General features: G+C 40.8%; 1 protein-coding gene across 1 annotated transcript; it reads right to left on the bottom strand.

The window, feature by feature from the left end:
* Positions 1-273: 273 nt before the first annotated feature.
* On the bottom strand, positions 274-20,912 carry BEND3 (BEN domain containing 3). The gene is made up of 4 exons (XM_050895105.1): positions 20,859-20,912; positions 9,847-9,891; positions 9,157-9,380; positions 274-4,057 (listed from the first exon to the last, which is right to left on the bottom strand). The coding sequence occupies exons 2-4, from the start codon at positions 9,878-9,880 to the stop codon at positions 1,805-1,807; spliced, it is 2,511 nt and encodes an 836-aa protein (XP_050751062.1). The 5' UTR covers positions 9,881-9,891; positions 20,859-20,912; the 3' UTR covers positions 274-1,804.
* Between the last annotated feature and the right edge of the window lie 370 nt (positions 20,913-21,282).

Genomic DNA, 21,282 nt, shown 5'->3' with positions numbered 1-21,282 from the left:
TATAAACAGTATCAGTGTATTATTTAGTACATTCATGACTTTCTTCATACATTCTTTGAGAATGTTGCTAGCATATGGGGAAAATGAGCAAATGCTACGATCTATTATGATTTATTCCCAGTTTAACATAATACTTTTACGAGTTCTTGCCATTAGGAAAAAATGTTTTGTTTTGCTCTTAAAAGAAAGGGATCAATATGACTCTAACAACAATAAATTCTGAAAATCTGAAGTAAAAATATCAAGTATTTTGTACTTTCTTACAAATGCTAAAATAGAAAATTACACTGGAACTGACTTAAAATTTGATACTATGACCCATCTAAGTAAACAACATAAAAGGACCACAGAGAACATCAACAATTGCTCCAAGGTGTTCCAGCGATGGTCAGTAAGCGATCACTGTCTTTACTGTCTTAAAAATCCATGTCTGACTCTCTCTCAGCATTTCTATCAGTATTAAAAGAAAAAAAAAAAAAAAAGAGGGAAACTAGTTTTAAAGCAGCACTCTCCAGTGACAAGTCATACAGCAAATTCACATTGGGTTCTGGGTGGTCTTTGTTAGACTTGAACACATTAATGATGCAAACTTGACCGTATGAACCTAAGTTATACATACACAGTTATGCCTCCAAATAGCTACTAATTACACTAAATCAATTTGGCAAAGTGAGAGAATTCAATATCCCTACACCCGAAATACCCAGATGGTGCTGCATTCACACAAAGAATAAGTTACATTACCACAGCTCATACGTGGGGACCCTGAAACACTGAATTCCATCACAAAACCAATCTTTGCACATACTTTTTATATATGCAATTCAATATGAATACTGGAAACCTTTGGAATCATGATTTTGATAGAGAGTAAGGTCTACAATTTTTCTAAGTTCTTGTTTCAGGTCTTTTTGCTGTTGTCATTGTCTTTGTTATTTTACAAACAGCATGGCAAGCAGGCGATGGCAAGACATTCCACGGGTACAGGCTCGGGTCTGTTCTGCTGGCTTTATTCAGACGAGCCATCCTCAGTCACGCCAGCAGTGACACTGGACAAAAAAAAAGAACTCACAGGGGCAGGATCAAGCTTGTGGTGTCAATATAAAAAAACCCATTCACATTGTGTCTATGCTCACGTCTAAATTCTTCAAGTTAATTCTTGGTTTTAGAAATAAAACCTGGATAACAGTCAAAAATGCAAATGACACCATTCTGACCCATTCTTTGACACAGTATTAATATTTTCAGTATCTCAGTATCATCAAGAACAAAACAAATGTGAAGCTGCAATTACTATAGAAGCAAAGTCTAATATTCCAATGATTTCCAATGAACATGGCACTTTCAAATTTAAATTAGGTTTAAATTTCAAACTCCAAATTAACTAACAAGACTGTTTCTAAGGGTATAATGAAAAACTGCCCCTGAAGAGCATGACGATTTAAAAAAAAAGAAATTCTTTATTATTAGAAAGTGATAAAAAAGGAAGATGCAGAAATGGGGAGTGGAGTAATACAGTTTCAATACATGTATTTGCACCAGTGAAAATCATGCTCTTAGCGAGTCATTGATAGCTCTGTCACCGATGACTTACGGTCTTTACCCATGTACAAATGTAGTAAGCCACTTCCCACTGCTGCGGTGCCCACATAGATGCAACACACACATAAAAACGCAACAAACTTAGTGCCTGACTGTCCTAGATGCTGAGCACCCTCAGCTCCTGACAGGCCCCTCAGTCTAAACCAAAGCATAATCCTGACAATAATTTAGTGGTCAAAGTCTTAGGAATTTAAAGAGCCTGTCACTTTTTTGCTTTCTTTGCTTTTTTCAGTATATCACACTTTTTTCTGTTAGGACGCCGGCATCTTTCATCAATGCTCGGTATACATTCATAATGCCATACTTCTTCCATTTTCTCCACAGGGTAAACTGCCTCCACGTAATGACGGATCAGTCTCAGCCTGATAGGATCGAGCTGTTTTTTGTTACAAGCACCTGAATGGTTGTATTGCAGTCTGAGATTCTCCGGAGTAAAGAGTTCGGGAAAGAGCCTTACAAGAAGCCTGGCAGCAAAGTTGCCAACCGACAGGCTCTGCTGCACTATCTCTCTTACCTCCTTATCAGACAGCAAATACAGAGAAGGCACAGGGAAGTCTGGATTAGGAACGACGAGTTCATCGAGTGGTATCTTGCAAAAATCCTTGCTGCTTCTTTCCGGTGGCAGCGGTGGCCCTTCGAATTCTTCTCGAAACCTCTCGGGGTTTATTGCATAGCTGAGAAATTCCCTCCTGTCGGGCCCCGGCACGTGGATTTTCCGTTGTTGTTGGTACGTGCGCCTTTGCTCTGTGTCTCTTCGTCGACACCGCTCGTCAAGCTTCCCAACAAACTCCAATGTCCACACTCTGTCATTCTTTGCTCTGGGGTACAGTATCTGCACGTAATGTCGAATTAATTTAATTCTAGTGGGGTCGAGCTGTTTCTTGCCTAAAGATCCACTACAGTTGTATTGCTTCCGTAAGTTTTCATGAGTAAACAGTTCAGGGAATAAGAGAACAAGCAATCGAGAGGCAAAGTTGCCTATGGAAAGACTGCTTTCATATATGCTTTTAATCTGTTCTTTGTTCAACAGGTAATCTGGGACAGGGACATCAAAATCGGGAGGGGGAAAGTCAAGTTTGTCAAAGTCTATGGGTACAAGCCAAATTTTTTTTGAGCGTCTGCCAGGTTTTTCATATTCAAAACTGTCTTCCACTTTTATGATTGATACATCATCTGGTAAACTAGAAGAATCGTAACAGTCATCTCTCATTTGATCACATTCACTTCCATCCATATACGTATTTTCAAGCTCATCGTTTATTCGTTGAACACATTGCTGCAACCAGGCTTCTTCTTCTTGCACATCTGGAAAGTAAATTTCAGTGTACCTACGGATTATTTGAAGCCGATGAGGATCCAGCAGTTGTTTTCCAGAGTCTCCAAAGCAGCTGTACCTTTCAGCTAATTTTCTGTGGTCAAAGAGTTCCGGAAACAATCTGTGTAACAAAAAAACAGAAAATTCCCCTGGAGAAGAAGCTTCATCTAAAAATTCATTGAGATCCTGAGCATCCAGCATGTAATCTGAGGCAATGGCATTACTCCTGTCCAAGGACAAAGCTTCATCCTGCTCTTTATCCTCCATAAAATGAGAGGATTCAACCTGTTCAGTCTCATAAAAACTGGATGACTGCACACTCTGCTGACTGTTTTCCATTTCCCTTTGAGCCCAAAATCTATTGAAAAAATCATTGACTTGAGGCAAACACTCCACCTGCCACACAGCTGTATTCTTCACAGAAGGATAACAAACTTCCACATAGTTACGGATAAGCTGCAGATGAAGAGATTCAAGTTTCCTTTTGTTGAGAAAGCCACATGCACTGCAGCTTCTGCTGAACTCATCGTCGCTGAAGAGCTCTGGGAAGAGCTGCACTAGCAACCGGCAAGCTAGGTCTCCGCCTGACGTGCTTTGATCCATGATTTGTTTGAGCTCTGCAGAAGTCAGCTGGTACTCTGGGGGAGGCTTGAAGTCTGCAACGGACTCTGCTGGACTGACTTGCTTTTTAATTCTGCTAACCTCCAGAGACAACAGGTCAACTTTACTGTGAAGCTGAGTCATATTGGTATTGAGGGTGTTAAGCGTGTAAAACATTTTCTGTATCAAAGAATATATATTTGGGTCAGAATCTGCGGTGGCCGCTGTTACGGCAATGGCTGCAGCCGAGTCCCTTTTGCGTTGGTCGTTCAAAGTCCGAAGATGCGAGGGACTGCTGGGGTTGATTTTTTCAAACAACTCATAAGAAGCAAACTGCTCTGCTCCTGGTGGGTTCTTCTTCTCCGTGATTTTGTGTGAGATGCCATAGAGAGGTTTTTTATAAGATGGAGTGGTTATGTCACTGAAAGATTCTTCTTCACAGAGCCATGTTACGTTAGGATTCTTGTTCTTGTTTGGCTGCTCTGCATTTACCTGAGTGGGTGAGCCAGTATCTCTGTTCTTCATGTTTGAAAGAGGGCCCTTTGAATGAATAAATATTGTATTAGTAAGACTGCCTTAAAAATATTAGCTCTAAATATGTGCCCCTTAAGCAGGCATTATTACATAAATATGCAAAGTCAAATTTTCTCCAGAGGACTTAGTTGTGTTAAATACATCAAAATTAATAAATTCACTAGGAAAAATAAAAATAAAAATACAGTAAAGTATTATTTAAGGGTTTTTTTTGTTTGTTTTGGCTCATGGCTTTCTCCATGGAATAGAAATGCAATAATAATCCTTAGTACTCTTTACCCACAGAGCTCTAAATACTCTCTCAAATTAAGTATCATTATGCTTCACCTTGCATATGAGGATCTTGGGCTGTAGACAATTTCAGTGGCAACAAGTCAGCAACAGAGCCAAGAATAGAATCTAGATTTTTCTGACTCCTAGTCCTGTGACCTTGCCACTGCCTCCAACAACTGCATTTAACGTTCCAGCACGCTCTTTAGGTTAGCTTTTGAAAATACCACAAAGGCTATAAGACACCAAAATTATGCTTATTCTCTTCTTTCTGATGTGAAAGGTTTATATAGGGGTTTTTTATCTTTATAATGGTGTACAACTCCTAAACAAGTTCTAAGAATGACTGCAATTTTTAAAAAGTATTCTATTTAAATAATAAAAACTTAAAAACAAAGTGAAAAGTACCTTGGTATTGTCTTTTTAAAAAGGGAAGCCTAAGGTTTCTTTGTTTCTGAAAGGCAGGGAAGATTAGACTTATGGGTTTCTAATTTTCTAAATTATTTATATAAAAACCAGTAATGAGCTCTTAATGTTCTCAGTAATTTCTAACTCTTCCTCATTACTTCAAATTGGAAGCAAGCATTTTCATCAACTCACAGCAAATATGCAGGGCTTGGGTGGGTTGAGTTTTTTTTGCAAACACATGGGTATTGCAAATAGTTCTTAGGAAGTTAAGTAGATACAACAGAATCAAAATCCAACATACAGAATTCAAACATGAGAAAACACTCACAGATTTTAGAGAAGACTGTACTGAAACATTCTGCTTGGCTTGTTCCACAGAACATTAATTAGGTAAAAAACACAGAATTTGCATTCACGTATTAAAACAAATGGAACACAGACTTGAGGTCTGAGCTGACAGCCACAAGCAATTTGAAATTCTAGTGAAGACCCCACTACGTCCTACAGTGAGGAACTTGAATTAAGGTTGCTCTCTGAAAAAACAGAACTGTAACACTCATGAAATTAGTCTGGTCCCTATGTTCACTCACACTTGGCATCTGCTTACTCCAGTGACAAATTGAATCTAATTACTAATGCAATGTATACTCAAAAGAGGCTCAGAAAGAACAAGCCCATTTCCACTCCGAGTTTAGAAACCAGCTGACTCAATTAAATTGAAGTTGTGTTTCCAAGTTCTGTTCTCATTCACATCATACAACCCTACATATGAAACCTTGTGTTTTCACATCTGAAGCTGTATGGATGGACAGATGATAAAATGAAAGCATAACGCAAAGGCAATGTATTTCACAGTGTGCAGAACCCCTAGCCATGGCGGTGCCTAGGACACCCGACTTCCAGGTCCCGTTTAGAAGACTGTCCCTCCAGTCCCGCTCATATTAAAGCACATTTGCTATGAGGACAGTGAGGAACCAGAGTTCTGTAACACCACCAGCTATTAAAGGGTGACTTTTACCCCAGCAAATGGTATGATATATCCTAAACCAGCTCTTTGTGACTTGTAAAATACCACAACATAAGAGATCGAATTGTGAGCAGACTGAGATCCACATTGCTCCCACCTAACCGTAGGCTCCTACGGTGGGACTGAAGTCATCATACACCACCTATACTTGTCAGTGGAGAAACAGAAGTATTTCCAGATGGTAACAGAGCTCTCCCAAATAGACATCACCTGAAAGCAGGTCATGAAAATCTACACTGACAAAAAACGTAGTTCTGCTCCCCAGTCAGACACCCAGACTGAATTACAAATTTCTTTTACTGTTTTAGATCAAAAGAATAAAACAAAACTGCAATTCTGGAGAATACATTTCTTACACGTACAGTGTAAGAGCTACCTAAGTAGGTAGCTCTTCCATTAACACTCTTGTTTACAAAGAATATTCCAAATATTCCTTCACATACAGAGTACGATTCATTCAATTCCTTCTCTACTAAATAGCTTGCCATGGGCCACCAGTCATCTGTCAGTTCTCATGAGAACTCCTGCCATACCTTTTCTCTAATTAATTATATAATAAAACTTGGCAATGTGGGGGTAACTTCTATTAATGCACACCTCACACACAGAGCCAGGGCAAAGCAATATTAGAATGTGTATTACACAGCACAAAATCATTGTCTTAAGTATCTTATTGCACTTTGCCAGTGAGTACTGTGAAAGTTTGCATTATCAGTTTTGGACGCGGTGCTCTGGAGGAGGAGAAGTGTTCACGCTAAGAACTACAGCAGATCTCTGCTGCGAAGGCAGCAGAACTTCTGCCCTTTCACTAATGCAGCTCACAATGTTCTGATCTGGTTGCGGGACGGATTTGGTTATCTGCATTTCAGAAACACATAGTCAGCGTTCAGCTAACAGATTGGCAACACATTTGGGCCTATATTTAAGGATTTTCTATTTCAGCTGCATTCTCATTTTCTTTCTTTTTGCTTTTAATTATCTTGTCTTTATACAGTTTCCATCTGGGAACAGCACTATCCACAGCATAAATACATGGCTTTTCCTAAATTCTCCAATTAAACTAGAATTTAATATTTTTAATTAGTTTTCTATAACACTGATCTTTAAACATCAATGTATTTCAGATAATACTATACCCATTTAAGATGATCAACTTTAATGTACCATCAAAAAATAAGCAAAGATACTGTTCCATGAGACTCAATCTACATAAGATAGTGCTGCTTTTTATACTACATTTGCACAGCAAGTTTTTATATTATATACATTCTTTGAACATTTGCAAAATGCAGTATTTTGGTAAACATCAACCAATATAAGTAATTGTGAAATAGTCTCTCACATTATCTCTCGGAGTCCTAAGCCAAGTTTTAAAAGTTGTTTAGTTATTCCTCTGTTCAGTGCTAAAGTCCAGCTAATTTATGACCTTTATTATGCTTAATAAACGAAGTCTAAATATCTGTAAGAATACAGAGCATAATATTCTAGCACATGAGTAAAGAAGAATAAATATATTAGCAAGAAACATATAAAAAGATTCTATCAAACACATGAGAACTTGGAAATGTCTTGCACATAATTTTTTTAAACTTACCATCTTCTAGACTTTTTTTTAAAAGGAAAATTAGGGAAAATTAATTTCTGGTTATGAAGTGACTATCAGAATTAAAAGGAAGTGAAATGTTTTCTGATAGAAAGTCATTTAGTAATATAATCACCAGCCCAGTAGTACAGTTATATAACATAAAAAGTACAGCTCTGATTATATCATACATAGATGCCTGTGTGATGTGTAGTAAAAATATACTACAAGCACAACATTCTCAAAAATAATTAACATTTTGTCCTCTGTTTAAACAGAAATAGTTAATGAAGTCATCAACTAAAACAAAACATTGGTACTAGAAAAGTAATTAACTTTCAAAATGTTGTTAGGATTGAGGACTATTTCTGGTTGGTTATTTAACTAAACATGCTGATTCATTGGGGTCAGTCAAGAATGAATTTTCATCATTGTTACTGGGTCACTTTCTGATATTTTAAGTCCAAAGTTATAATTCATTTCAAATTGAATTTAAAAATTTATTAAAGGCAAACAGCAAACTAAAATCCAAAGCAAGCACAGTTCAGAGACCATTATGAAGCTCTTTTAAGAATCTGAATGTAAGTAAAACAATTGTAAAAAGAAAAATAGAAAGGAAAAGAAAGAAACTGCGTAATAAGAATAAAACCTACCTACCACATGCATTCAGGGGAAAAAACAGCCCTGAGAAGTCAGAGAGATGACAGTCAAGAAAAAAAATTTGAAGAGCTATGGCTAGAAAGGAGAAATGAAATGCACAAATACAACACGGAATAACTGGCTAGGTAGCAGAACAGCAGAAAAGGATATGTGCGTTAGAGTAGGTCATAAACTAAATATAACCCAGGGCCTGAAGTTATTCAAAAGAGGATGAATTTGAATCTAGGTTATTTTAATAAAGTGCTGAGTATGAAAAACAGGAGGTCATTATACTGCTCTAGAGCGTGTTAGAAGAGATGTGACTATCCAACACTGGACACTACCCTTTCAGGAATCTCAAAGAGAAAACAAAAATATGAGGTGACTCCTGAAGAAGAGCTGAAGAAACAGAATTTTAGTCTTGGAAAGGAAGGGCTGAAGGTGGACAACATCACACCAATTGTCCCATGTGCAGAAGACTTTTCTAGGAACAGATGATCACTGATCTCCTTACTGAAAAGAACAGGGACAAAAACCAAACTTGCTCAGTTTCAGCAAAGATTAATAAAAATCTTCAGTTGCTACAGAGGTGAAACACTAGAACAGGATAAAGGAAGAGACTGGGCGTCTCCTTCACTGGCTGGACAAACATCTGGATTGTCACAAATGGGATGCTGCACCAGAAGTTGTAATACATTCTGCCCTTGATATGCTGAAGTCTTCTGCATGCTTGCATTTTTATCTTTCAAATAATACACAAATTTATACTTGTCTCCCTGACATCGAAATCCGTGTCACAGAAGGAAGAATTACAGCCCTGATTCCACCACTGAGGATCGAGCTGAAGGACTGTGTGACATGAGAAGGACTGTAATCAGAGTCATGCTCAGTTAATCCAAACCACTACCTGCTCCTACGTTCTCTGACAAACAACAAAAATGTACTTCACATGAACGAATTAACCTATAACTGTATTTTATAGATATGATCGCTCCCACATTATTTAAAGAAATATCCAGACAAGTAATGTGTGCAAACTGGGTTAAGATTGGCCATATTTGCCTCGAACTTGTTACTAATGTAAATCTAGTTAAATGACTTGCACTTTGCTTATAGCAGCAATGAATTTAGCCTATGAAATATGAACAGAAAAATCATAGTCATGTATAGAGAAGTCACCTCTTGTGTAAAGCGTCTTTTCTTCACACTGGGTAAGACATCTTGCTGGCTCCCTGAACCATCACAACCAAGTGAGGTCTGTTTCCGTTTGTTGGAATCCTGTAGGCAGGTAACTGCACCATCCAGTGAGTGTTTCTCAGCAGATCTGGACGTCACCGAGCAGTCTAGAGCTTCATCTTCGTTTTCTGTTTCTACTTTCACAACATTTTTTTTAGGAAGTTTTACTGGAAAAAGAGAAGGTTTAGAAAGATAAAGCACTCTCTCCAGAAAACCATGACACCCTTAATACAATCTTTTGCAGTTTGTTTCTTTTTATGAAAGTGTGTTTTGCAGAACATGATTATTTTTTATGACTTGTACAATAGGTGTATGCTGAGGCCACCCCAAAGTCAAGTTTTTATTATGCTAGGAACCATTCAGTCATCCAGTAAATGACAATTTCTTCCCCAAAGAACAGTCTAAAGTATAAACAAATAAAGTTACAGTAAGAAGATTTTTCTGGAGGGGGAAGAAGGATGTAGAGCAGAAAATATAATGAGTAACAAAGATAATGGTGTATTTTAGATAGCTTTTTAAAAAACATTAATGTAATTTCTCTTGATCCAGGTGCATTCTTTATTAGGTTACAAAGCCTTTAATTCAACAAGTATTTTTGCCTGATCATAAATTACATAAAGTGTAATATTTTACCTTCATCATCATCAGTGATTTCAGCTGAATTCATCTTCTATCTCACTAAAGAACAAAACAAAAATACAAAAATAAATATCAGCATCTTCTGGAATCAGGAAATTCCTACATCTGTTTTTATAATTACTTTTAATCTAGACCCATTGGGCATTAACAGCCCACAGATAATTTCCAGTCTGTATGTTTGTAATAACTAGCCATTTTCAGTAAATTTCATGGCCATCTATAGACCTGTCAACATGCAAACTATACTGCAGACAACATACGACAGCTAGGAAAGTATTTAAAACTATATGTCTTTTTCCGGTATGGAGAAAAGTAAAAGTCATTTTAACCTTCTCTATAAAGTATCTTGGCAGTATATAAATGGAAGTTAACTGTATTAAACTCTCCATCCTGTACCAAGTCACTACTTCTTACTACAGTCAAATGTTTTTATATTGTCATTGTGGGTGACCCAAAGTCATCACAGAAGGAAAACTCATCATAAACTGTAATATACATGCTGGAGTAAGTTTTCACTTTAAAATCTTTGATCTTTTGATATGGATTGCATCAATTCAAGCAGAGCAATCTGCAGATCTGCAGTAACTACTTTTTTCCTAACTGTCAGCCTCTAAATAATGTAAGAATGTTTTTTGTAAGGGAAAACAAATATATGTATTATTCTAGCATGATTTTAGCATTACTTCTCACATGAAAGACTCAGCTATATTTCTGTTCCCTTGAAAACTAATTTTGCAAGTTACCTGGGGGCAAACATCAATCTGTGGACATGTTCCTAAAAGACATTCTAAATCTTTTGGAGATCTACAAAGCAAACAACCTAATCAGATCTCACTGCCTGTTACAGGGCATACAGCTGCAAACTGACACTCTCAACAGGTAAGCTGGTGACGGGTAAACTGTCACACACTGCTCATGTTCATCTACACACAGTATTATGTTTACTTGGCCCCAGAATATTATTACTTCATATTTTCCACAGTTACATTCTTCTTGCAAATAGTTTTCTTTCAACTGTTCCTGCTTATCCTTTAGCCAAGGAATGAAATCAAGACAGGCTTCTCTCTGGCTGAAGCAAGGGAATAAAACCGATCAATCAAAAGTGTACATACCACCCAGGAGTGGGAATTATAATGAAATTTAAAAGAGAGATGGGGAGAGAAAGAGACAGAGAATCTGTTTCAGAGGGAAAAAAAGTCTCTTTCTCTTTTCTGAATAGCGTTGAATAGAATTTTTTTTTTTTTAATCTCAAAATACTGTTAAAAAACTCTCTAAACACTTGAATGCTGTACAGCTATGAATTTTTCTTAGTCAGCAACTGATGGCTGGTAAGTATGAGATCCCCTTCTGGATAAGATTTTGTACAACTGCACTACAATGGGTAGCACACGCACCCAAACAAAAGATGCACGGAGTTATAAAATCAGCTCATACTGGGCCACTCTAGAAGCCAAAATACCCTTTGATGTGCTGATCTTCAACATGGTCCCTATATACAGCCTTGTAAAGGGCATGCTCAAGAGGATAACATGAGATTGTCTTCATCATCACATCACCAGAAAAAGTCTCTCTCAGTTGGACACAGAGCGGCTACAAACCCCTTAGATATCTACTCCTTTTATCCACCATAATCCCCTATTTCAGGACTTGCATTTATGAATTGATCCACATATAAATTATGCCAGCTTAACAGTACTATAACCACTTCAATTAAAGTTTTGCAAACTCCGTAGAGAGATAACAGCATGAAACTAAGTGGCCCACACCAACTTCTAAACCACCTGAGAAGCACTGCTGAGGGTTAATACCAAGTCTTACTAACTCAACAGTATTTATGAATTTAGCTACAGCCACTACAGCTCTTTATGAAAAATCCTAAGACAGTGTTCTTTGTACAGAACCATCAAAAAGCTACGCTGGACCTTAAGAAAAGCACATAGTCCTAAATGTTTGTATTTTGCCCTGATACCCCAGATACATTAATATTCAGTGCCTAGATCTTTCTTACACTTTTCCACCCTGCACTAGGCTGAGCTCTGAGGGATGTGGTACAAGACCAACATGTGCCAGTGCTCAAGAAGTGTGACACAGAATCTTTTTGTGAGGGCCTGAGGTGACAGTAAGTAAATCAGTTGATACCACTACAGAATGTTCTGTAATGGAAATCAGAATGGTTTTCCAGATAATCCTAGACTGCTCTATCAGAGCAAAACACTAAAAGATGATAAACACAGAGCCAGAAGGGAAGACTAAAGGTGGCGGCGGGCAGAACGACACAAAATATTTAGGAGGGGATATAGGGAATTATATTTTCCTTCTAACTCCTGCTATTACTGCTATTCAAATAGGAAGAATGCTTTAGGAGAATTCCTCTGAGAGAATACAAGCTAACTGGAAGGAGAAGATAAATGAGGATCTGAACAGCCACTCTTTAAAACTGGAAAAAAGTGAAAACTAAAGCAAAGCACATACCCTGGTTAACAGTTAACTTTCTAAAGGAGGCAACATCAGGAAGGCCTAAGCTATCCCAAATTCAGGTCAAGTAACATTAAATCAAAACATTGTTTCACAAATTTGAAACAAAGTGTTATTACTTATTTTGATTTTTTTTTTTAATTTGAAAATTGCCAGAATACAATTAAAAGCGAATAGTCAAAACCAGCATCAAAATCAATGAGGCCTAGAAAGACTGGGTTTCATATTTGAACTCTTTGGTGCCAAACCAAGCATGACCTCCAACCTTTTCCTTTTTGGGAGCCCTAGTAATATCTCTCTCCTTATCTGGTTTCCTCTCTTGTTTGTGAGATTTGTAAGAACTTAGGTATTATGAGAAAATGAAGCACACGTAACAGCTTCTGTCAAGAGACAGGATTCAACTGCCCCTCTGATTTCGTGCCTCATAGTCCCACCTGCTCCCTCGGTGAAGCATGGGTGCCCACCTTAACCTTCAGTGAGCTCTCCCAGCTTGATAAACTGACAGAAAAAAAATCACTTTGCTGGGTTACTTTTCTTCTAATTCAGAGAGGTAAAGGGTAAGGCAAGTAATGGGGCCCAGCTCAGGAGTATACACAAGGTTTGGGATGCAAAGGAGGAATTAAAATCTCTCTCTCGTACCAGCAAGCCACTGGCTTGGTTCAACCATTTCATGAAACTTCGCTTATCATCTATTTACACCACCATCTTGCTTCAAATTTGGGTAGCAATGGACTCCCACGTGAGCAGTGAGTGGACACAAAGTTATCAACAGAGCAATTGTATCATCGCTTCCATAGGAAATTAATGCCTATGGGAAGGGGGGAAGTCTGTGTGCGTGCGTGAGCATGTCCATGCATGTATGCCTGTCTATGTAAGGTTAACAATAATTTTGTTGATTGTTTAAAGTCCGCTAAAGATAAAACATTTCAAATTCTTTAAAATACTGTTTGCAGTGAATCAGTACTTATGAATAATAATTATTGCCTCCATAGAAGAGGCAGCACTGTCAAAATCTGTTTTGAGGTAGCATTCTGGCCCAGATTGTGAGAATAAACAAAGCTGGAGTAAAAAAGATCTAAAAGAACTTGGGACAAAATAGTGCAAAAAGCAATCGAGTAAGAAATCCATCCAGTAGAGCAAACATCTGACAGTTGTTCCTTGTCATGTTGAGTATACACACATATTTCATTCTTACCTTATATGTCTTTTTTCAAAACAGAAGATAAATATATATATCATCCTTAGCCTAATACTGACTCAATGCTATCTACAGGACAGCAGTTAGCTAGTTCTAGGAAGGAGTGAACACCCTGTGCTGAGGTTGGGAGCCCAGGTCTGCAGCCGTGACTGGCAGAGCAATCAGCCTTGGCAGCTTTATGTCGCTGGGATACAGACGGATGCTGCAGTACATCCTACTTTCTGGTGTAAGGAGGATCTGGAAGGAGGATTCCACAACATACCAAACACCTACAACAGCAGCTATGTCAACAGCCAGGTCCTGATCCTAATGGAGTCGACTGGCGCTGTAGCCTAAGCACCCGTATGTCTAAATTTTAGCTGAAACTTCTTGTATTTCCACCTGAACTGGCCAAAAAAATCATGCTTTACAAAATATGAACATAAACCTTAAACTTCAAGTTTTAGGATTTTGCTTGTAAATATTTTAATTTGTCAACCAAGCTATTTTAGAACCATTTTCTCTGGGTTCTATGGTTTCTATCTTGTATATAAAGTTAAATTCCAAAGAATGTGTGAACAGTTCAGAAACACCTAATGAAACAGGCATACAATAGGTAAACTAATACACTGGTTCTCTATGCTTATGCTAAAACACGGGTCAAACACTCAGAGTAATTCTTACAACCCTGATTATGGATCCTACACCTCTGAATACTAAAAATGAAGCAAACAGCTAATACTCCTTCAAAAGAGACTCTGCCTTTGATTAATGGCAGTCTGCTTCTAGTACAGTCATTAGCTAAAGCTATCTAATGTAGGATAAACAGTAAGATGCGTAGCACTTGGACAAATTCAACAATCAAGGAAGAAGAGGTAAATGGACCCCATCCTCACAATGCAAACAATAAATCATTAGATTTTTCTGTCTACATTTCATCTATTGAGAACGGTCTTCTTGAAAACAGTATGTAGTTTGTAACTTCTATGTAATCAATGTCTCAAAAATAAACACCTTGCTGACATATCAGCATGTACTCACCTTCCCATCTAAACTGCCTTGATAGCTACTAGTGCTGGTACTGTACAGATACCTGTGCTGAGCCACTGCTAGGTGTCATGCAATGGAGCCTGTGGGATGCCAGCGCTCACCTGGGAAGACAGAAACATTCCTTTGGGCTCAGCCCTCCAGACTCACCCACATATTCTGACACTTCTGAAACAGTCAAAAAAGATGAACCAAAAAGGACCGTTTTCTTAAGGTGATTAAAGCTTTGGTCTTCTAAGAGAAGTGAATAAAAATACCTAGATTTGCAATCATGTAAAAGAGGATACTACTCTTTTTAAACTAATGTACGATGAGCATATTTGCAGAGAACTGATGTGATATACAGCATTGTATCCTCCCGTTGCAAGTTAAGCTACTTATAATGAATTGAATATGCATTACAGTCTAACTCTAGACACCAATCTAAGTGTGTTTGATTTGTGCTCTTGTGATTTGCAGCAAGATCCAGAAATCCCACTCAGGTACCAGCTAAACTTGTAAGTGGTTATAGATTCTAGATACCAAGTTTCTGGTGGATCACACACACAAAACCTTTTGAGCCCTGCTAGGACTGCTGCACTAAGAACTCCTCTGCATCTTGCCTACTGGCTAAGATTCAACAGCCGTTTTCAGAACGTGCTCAGTACTTTGGGACTCTCATAGAGGACAGTCATAAATAAGTGTAGGGTACTTCACTTACCAATGGCACAATGCTTTAAGAAGTATTTGGGAGCCAGAAAACCTGTTTTTCCTTTTTTTTTTTTTTTACTTTTCTGCTTTTACTTTACTTGATTTTGCAGCAGAGACAAGAATTCAGGTCCCCAAATCCTAGAAGAGTGATCTAATCACCACATTATGGCATGCTGGAGGGCAAGTGGGAAGAGGAGCAGTGGGCCAGAACATGAGGGGGCAGGGAAAGAAGGGGGTGTCCCAGCACACTTTGGCTGTCACTATTGGCCGAATCCCCTTCCCACAGATCCTGCTCTCCCTTCTTCTCATGAGATCAGACGAGGAACGAGACAGCTCAGTGAAGGGACTTAACACTCCCTACTTCCATTGGTATCACTTAGACACATCCCTCTATTCAAAAGACTTATCAGGTTATGACACTTAATTGTATCATTGTACCACTGCGGTAACAACATTCAACATTGAAATGGTATTACCCGTGGCTAACAGGGAAGCTCAATGCATAGTGCAATGCTGCGAGTTCCAAAGCATGGAAGAATACCTTAAAAACGAGGTTTTGGAATGTTTCTCTGTGCATTTAGTGCTAACTACCACCCTGATGCTGCTTTTGCAAGTAGAGAAAAAAATGTGATCCATTTATCAAAAATGTGCCTACCCGAAATATGCACTGAAGCCTTAAGGATGTCAAGCACTTAGTTACAAAAGATTTTGTGAGTAAGGGAGCAAACTGCAAATCATACTCTAAACGTATTTCAGTCTCATATCATCTAGTATAATGCATAATGCTACTTAAATGTAGCATAAAAGTGTACTTAGTTCTTGATATATAAAACAGAACTGAATCATAAGCCGAAGTTAAATCATCCCATAATGTGCATTCTCCTCCTCCTATTTACCACCTAACAATTACTCACGTGTTGGCCTTGGAGGATGCTTTCCCTACCTGTCTTATGATTGTGACCATTGTAAAAGTACAATGCAAAGAGAAAAGATCTTGCTGATAATGTAAGATCAAGGCAGTTCTCTGCCTTTGCAATCATTCTTAAAGGAAGCCTGACTGATCACTTTCAAGTTCTGACTTAAAAAAAGAAACCAAAAAAATCCACCAGAAAAAAACACTGTTGTTCTGCTGTTCATAACTAAAAAAATAACTCTTTACTCTTCAAACTCCCGTATCTAATGTAATAAGTTCTGACAAACGAAGAAAAAAAATAGTGTGAAAACCATGTAGAAAAATACAAAAGTGCACACATGCTGTATGGGGAAAGCCATTCTGATTTCATAACACTTGTTAATTATAATTACAAATGTAAATGAATAATTATCTTAACTAATATACTCTAATACAATAAGAATGCCTGTTATCAGTTTTATAGAAGTTTGCTTTTTATAATTTAAATGCTTGCACAACATTGTACTGTTCAGTTCATTAATGCATGGTAAATGTGTAGATGCTGCTTCTTGAATGCACTAAGTATTTTAGCATCTTCATGTAGGTTGGAAGGAATGTCTCTAATTCTTCATTATCGACTACAATAATGTTATTAAAAATATAGGGGTTTAGACATTGTGTACTATGAAATGTTTATTCCTTTTAAAGCCTCATGGTGGTACATTGCTTCATATACAAAACTCAGAGGCTTCAATGAAAAGTATTCTACTTGAATGTCATTTGCTTCTGAAGAGGTGAATTGTTCTTTACATTTTGGTTGAAAGATAAGACACACGTGTTTGTTAGTAATATTAAATATGTGTTTAATAGCGTATGTGGAATAAGCTGCTCAATTTCCTTGCTTTCAGCGTGCAGTGAAGGATACAACACTCCTCTTAAAGCACAGGTAACCTCGTAAAGTTAAATAAATGATGGGAGTACCACAAAAGCTGATATTCTAAGGCGGTAACATTGGCTAAATTTTACAAGACCTGTACATTGAACTGCTGTTTAACAGCCAAAAGTAGCACCTCCTCTTACACATGTCTTCCTGTAACAGGACTTCATCACAAAATGACAATGGTATTATGCTACGTAATTAGAGTGTGGTTTACCCAGAGCCAACCAAAACTATTGTATATATATTCATCCTCAGCAAGGGACAATGAGTAATCAGTCTAGTAGTTAAGACACTCACCGGAGAGTCAAGTGTCTGAGGTCCTGCTCCCTATCTCTGGGTCTCTGTCTGTATTTCATACGAAACACGTAGTGGATAAACACAGAAAGCGACCGATGCTTCCCAAAGGAAGCCCACAGTCTTAAAAGTAGGTGTGGGTAAGTGGAAGTTGTCCCGTCCCACACAGCAGGTGAGCAGAGGGCTGCTCTAATTGCCCGGTGACAGCGCAAAATACTGTCCCTCATGATGTTTTAGAAGAACAATTCCTGCATAACGCCTTGAAATAACGAGAGCAAACACCCATTCTCAACACCCAGTCCTGCAGTCCCAGGAGGAGACAGGACCGAAGGCACGCGCCTCTGCTCAGGCTGCCCAGGAGCTGCCTCCTGCCTGGGGTGCGTGTTGCTTTCCAGGCTGTCTCTTGGAAAGCTCTCCTGCTGGGCTGTAGAAGCAAACCTAGAGAACTGTGAGTTCTGGGTTCTGCTTTGGGAGCCAAGTAATCTGCATCTTTTACTTCCTAGCTGTAGCACTGGGTTCAATAATTCCAGTATTGCAATTATCCTCGGGGTACATTTGATTCCTCCAATTTGTAAAAAACAAGGCAACTCAAATTCAATTCAACAGAATTACACATAAATACGACTCCAAAATTGAGCCGTAAAATGTATTTCTTTGAGGCAATGTTTGCCTTCTACTCATTTCCATGGGCCAGTGATTTGACTTTAAATATTACCGAATATTGACAAGGCCTTCTCAAAAAACCAAAACAATGCAATTTTTTTTCTAGACTTTTTTGCATTTTCATTAATATTTCTATTTTCTGTTTAAGTAGCCTTCTATTGCTGAAAACCTCATCACCACACTCATTGGTATGATGTTCAGAATAAGCAAATAACTAGAAAGGGTCACTGTCGGTATGCTGCCTGGAACAACATTACTTACTAATGTTACAAATTACACCTAAAACTATTATAACAGACAGAAATTGGGGAGGGAGGGGGGAATCTGTATGGTTTGATTTGTACACCTGACTGTACTTTGTACATATTTAATCAGGTTCCCTTATAACTTGTGACTTTTCTGAGCAAAAATTTCGAAAAGGCTTGGGAAGTTACTTGAAAAGGCAGCAGGTTGAAGAAGTCTGATACCTGAAACCACCTTAATTAAAAAAAAAAAAGATAATTGATTTCAAACTGACTACCCATCTTAAAGAAACTGTGAAATAGGAATGTTGCCTCAGTTAACTGAATAATGAGTAAAATGCAAGTAGACAATATAAAGAATACTAAAAGCAGGTGCTTTCTATTCTATCAGTTTTGAGATAGTAGGGTGCTGCTAGTGACCCAAGAGTGGAGTTTTTGAGTGAAATTTATTCTTGATATCCAGTACTGACATTTGAAATATTAAATACCTTAGAAAACAGTATTCCAACACTACAATCATGTTCCGACTATAAATACATGTATAACAAGTTCTAAAACTATGAAAAAATATTTTTAAAAGAACCAGCAGATGTTGTTGGAAGCATCACCCTTACGGACAATAAAATCCCTATACTTAACATAGTTTGAAAACCTCCTTTGCTGCCCTGTGGAGGAGGACAGGAAGCCTCAAGTCTCCACTGAAGCCAGCCTGCAACAAGGGCATTTTGCCAATAGCACTTACAGGGCATGTTCTCAATTTGGGTCTTTTTTTATTTCATTTTAGTTACATCTGCAGATGCAGTTTAAATTAAAAAAAAAAAAAAAGAAAGAAAAAAAGATCCCTCTTCTCAGTTTTCCCACAAGTTGCCTAAAGCTGAAGTTTTCTCAACCTGTCCCCTGTACTTTATCAAACACCAATTTAATCTTGCAGTGGTCAGCAAAATAGTAACCTAGTTTATTTCCAGCATTAATGCATGAATTTTGTTTCTCTTCAATCAGGTGTTTTCCCCCTGGTCTATTAGAAACATTTTGTTTTCCTCAATGCTTCATTCTCTCTCCTCTCATTCTTTGCTTTTATTTTAAAATACTGTTCCATCTGACCTTTGTACAATTTAAAATCTCCTCCAAACTGCATTCAACTTTCCTTTATTTTTATCCACTGAACTCATCTAAGCTATGAAAATACTTAGCAAAGACAAAAAGTGCAGTCGGTCCAATGCTGAGTTTGATTTAGCAGGAAAGAAAATATATCAACATATATTGGCAACTATTTGTTTTATTAGACGTGCTCATTCAAGTAAATTCATAATCTGATGACTGGGTATCAGCCAGAAGCAGGGAAAAGGTTTTTCTTTCCCTGTTTAAATGTCTCTGCCTCAAGGGTCGGGCACACACTGTTTTTGTAGGTGGCAGCGACACGCTCTACCCGCACTTCAATCCAAAAAGCTCTGGGACTGCGTCAACGCTATGTGGAAGCCGTCACATGGCTGTTGGCCTGCCGCCGGCTCGCATTCTGCTGGTTCAGAGTTTGTTCCCTTCTATTTACAAAGGGCTGTGTGGACATACCACAGGGGAAAGTAGGGTAGAGGCAGCGGGCGATCCGGGCAGAGGCGGCCGGTTCCCCCGCGGCGGCCTTCCCCGGTCCCCTCAGCCCATGACCCACCCAGAACCGACATGGATTACCATAGAAGCACCCCCTCGACGCTACTGCCACCATTTTTGCCAGGCAGGAGCCTGACCCCAGCCCTCGCTTCTGCAGGGCGCGTGGCCCCACGCTGCTCCACGGGCTCCTGCGAAGCCACCGCGCGGCGCCTCGGCGGGCAGGCGGCGGGGAGCCGGCACCAGGAGGGGGGCAACGGCCAGCGACGCTGCCGGGCAGCCCGTACCGCCGGGCTTTCCCCTTCGCCCCCCGCACCGCCGGGGCTCCCCGCGGAGGGGTAGGGGCGGCGGCGGCGGCCGCCACGTGGGAGCGGCGCGGCAGCGAGGCCCCGCCCGGAGGCGGGGGCTGCGGTGAGGACGCCCCGCGCCCCCCGCACGCGGCGGCCGGGGCCGCTTCCGCGGTCAGACCCACGAGCCCGAAGCGGCGGCGGCGGTTGGTGCTTCCGGTCCGAACCCTGCCCGGGCGGATCTATGTGGCCGGCGCGCGGGGGGGAGGGGAGGGGATAAGGTGAGGCTGGAGGTGACGGCGGCGTGACCGTTCCACTCTCCCCTCTCCCTCTCCTCCCCCCGCCCCGCAGATGGAGGCACCCGGGCCGGGCGCGCGCGCCCTCGCGCGCCCCGCGCCGCAGCGCTATAGCAACGTTCCAAGCAACGAACAAAGAGCCCCCCCCCGCCCCCGGCAGCCCGCGCCCCACGGCGGGGGGGGGGGGGCGGGGGAGAGCGGCGGCGGGGCCCCGAGCCGCCGCCGGGGGGAGGGGCCGGCCCCGCGCCTCCCGCTCCCCGTCTCGCTCGCTCGCTCGCTCGCTGGCGCGGCCCCCCCCTTCCCCGTTCCTCCCCTACCCGCCGGGGCGGCGCTCCCCGCCGAGGGCTGCGCGGAGCGGCGCCCCTCCCGCCGCCCGGCCGGCGAGCGGCGGCAGCGGGACTTACCTCGGCTCCACGCGGGGGCACGGGAGCCCCGGGACGGCGGGGGCGGCTGGAGCGGCCGCCGCTGGTGCCCGCGTTTCCCCCCCGCTCTTTGTGTGCGAGGGTCCGCGCGCTGCGCTCTCGCGTGACGTGACGGGACCGTGTGTCATTTCCGCACAAGGACACTGAGCCCCGAGCCGCCGCGGCCAGCGCCACCCGCCGCCCCGGGGCAGGGGCAGAGGCGGGAGGGGAGGGGGGAGGAGCAGGCCGCTCTCCCCCCTCCCCCTCCTCCCCACCCCCCGCCCTCCCCGGCGCTGCCACAGGGAACGCGCGGTTCCCACTGGAGACCCCGCGCGCCCCCGCCCCCGCCGCGCGCGCCCCGCCGCCCACTCGGCGCCGCGCGGGCAGCCCCACCGCCGGCGCGCCGCCCCCCCGCCCGCCCGCCCCG

Source organism: Gymnogyps californianus, chromosome 3, assembly GCF_018139145.2.
Source record: "Gymnogyps californianus isolate 813 chromosome 3, ASM1813914v2, whole genome shotgun sequence".
Taxonomy (NCBI): Eukaryota; Metazoa; Chordata; class Aves; order Accipitriformes; family Cathartidae; genus Gymnogyps; species Gymnogyps californianus.
The sequence above is the reverse complement of the archived record's forward strand: the minus strand, read 5'-3'. Positions and strand labels throughout refer to the sequence as shown.

What these genes read in the sequence shown, in the direction of transcription:
- BEND3 (XM_050895105.1), bottom strand. Translation starts at nt 9,880, where the DNA reads ATGAATTCAGCTGAAATCACTGATGATGATGAAG. An exon ending in AATCACTGATGATGATGAAG is followed by an intron (nt 9,381 to 9,846) that starts GTAAAATATTAC and finishes CTCTTTTTCCAG; the next exon opens with TAAAACTTCCTAAAAAAAAT. An exon ending in AAAGACGCTTTACACAAGAG is followed by an intron (nt 4,058 to 9,156) that starts GTGACTTCTCTA and finishes ATTCATTCAAAG; the next exon opens with GGCCCTCTTTCAAACATGAA.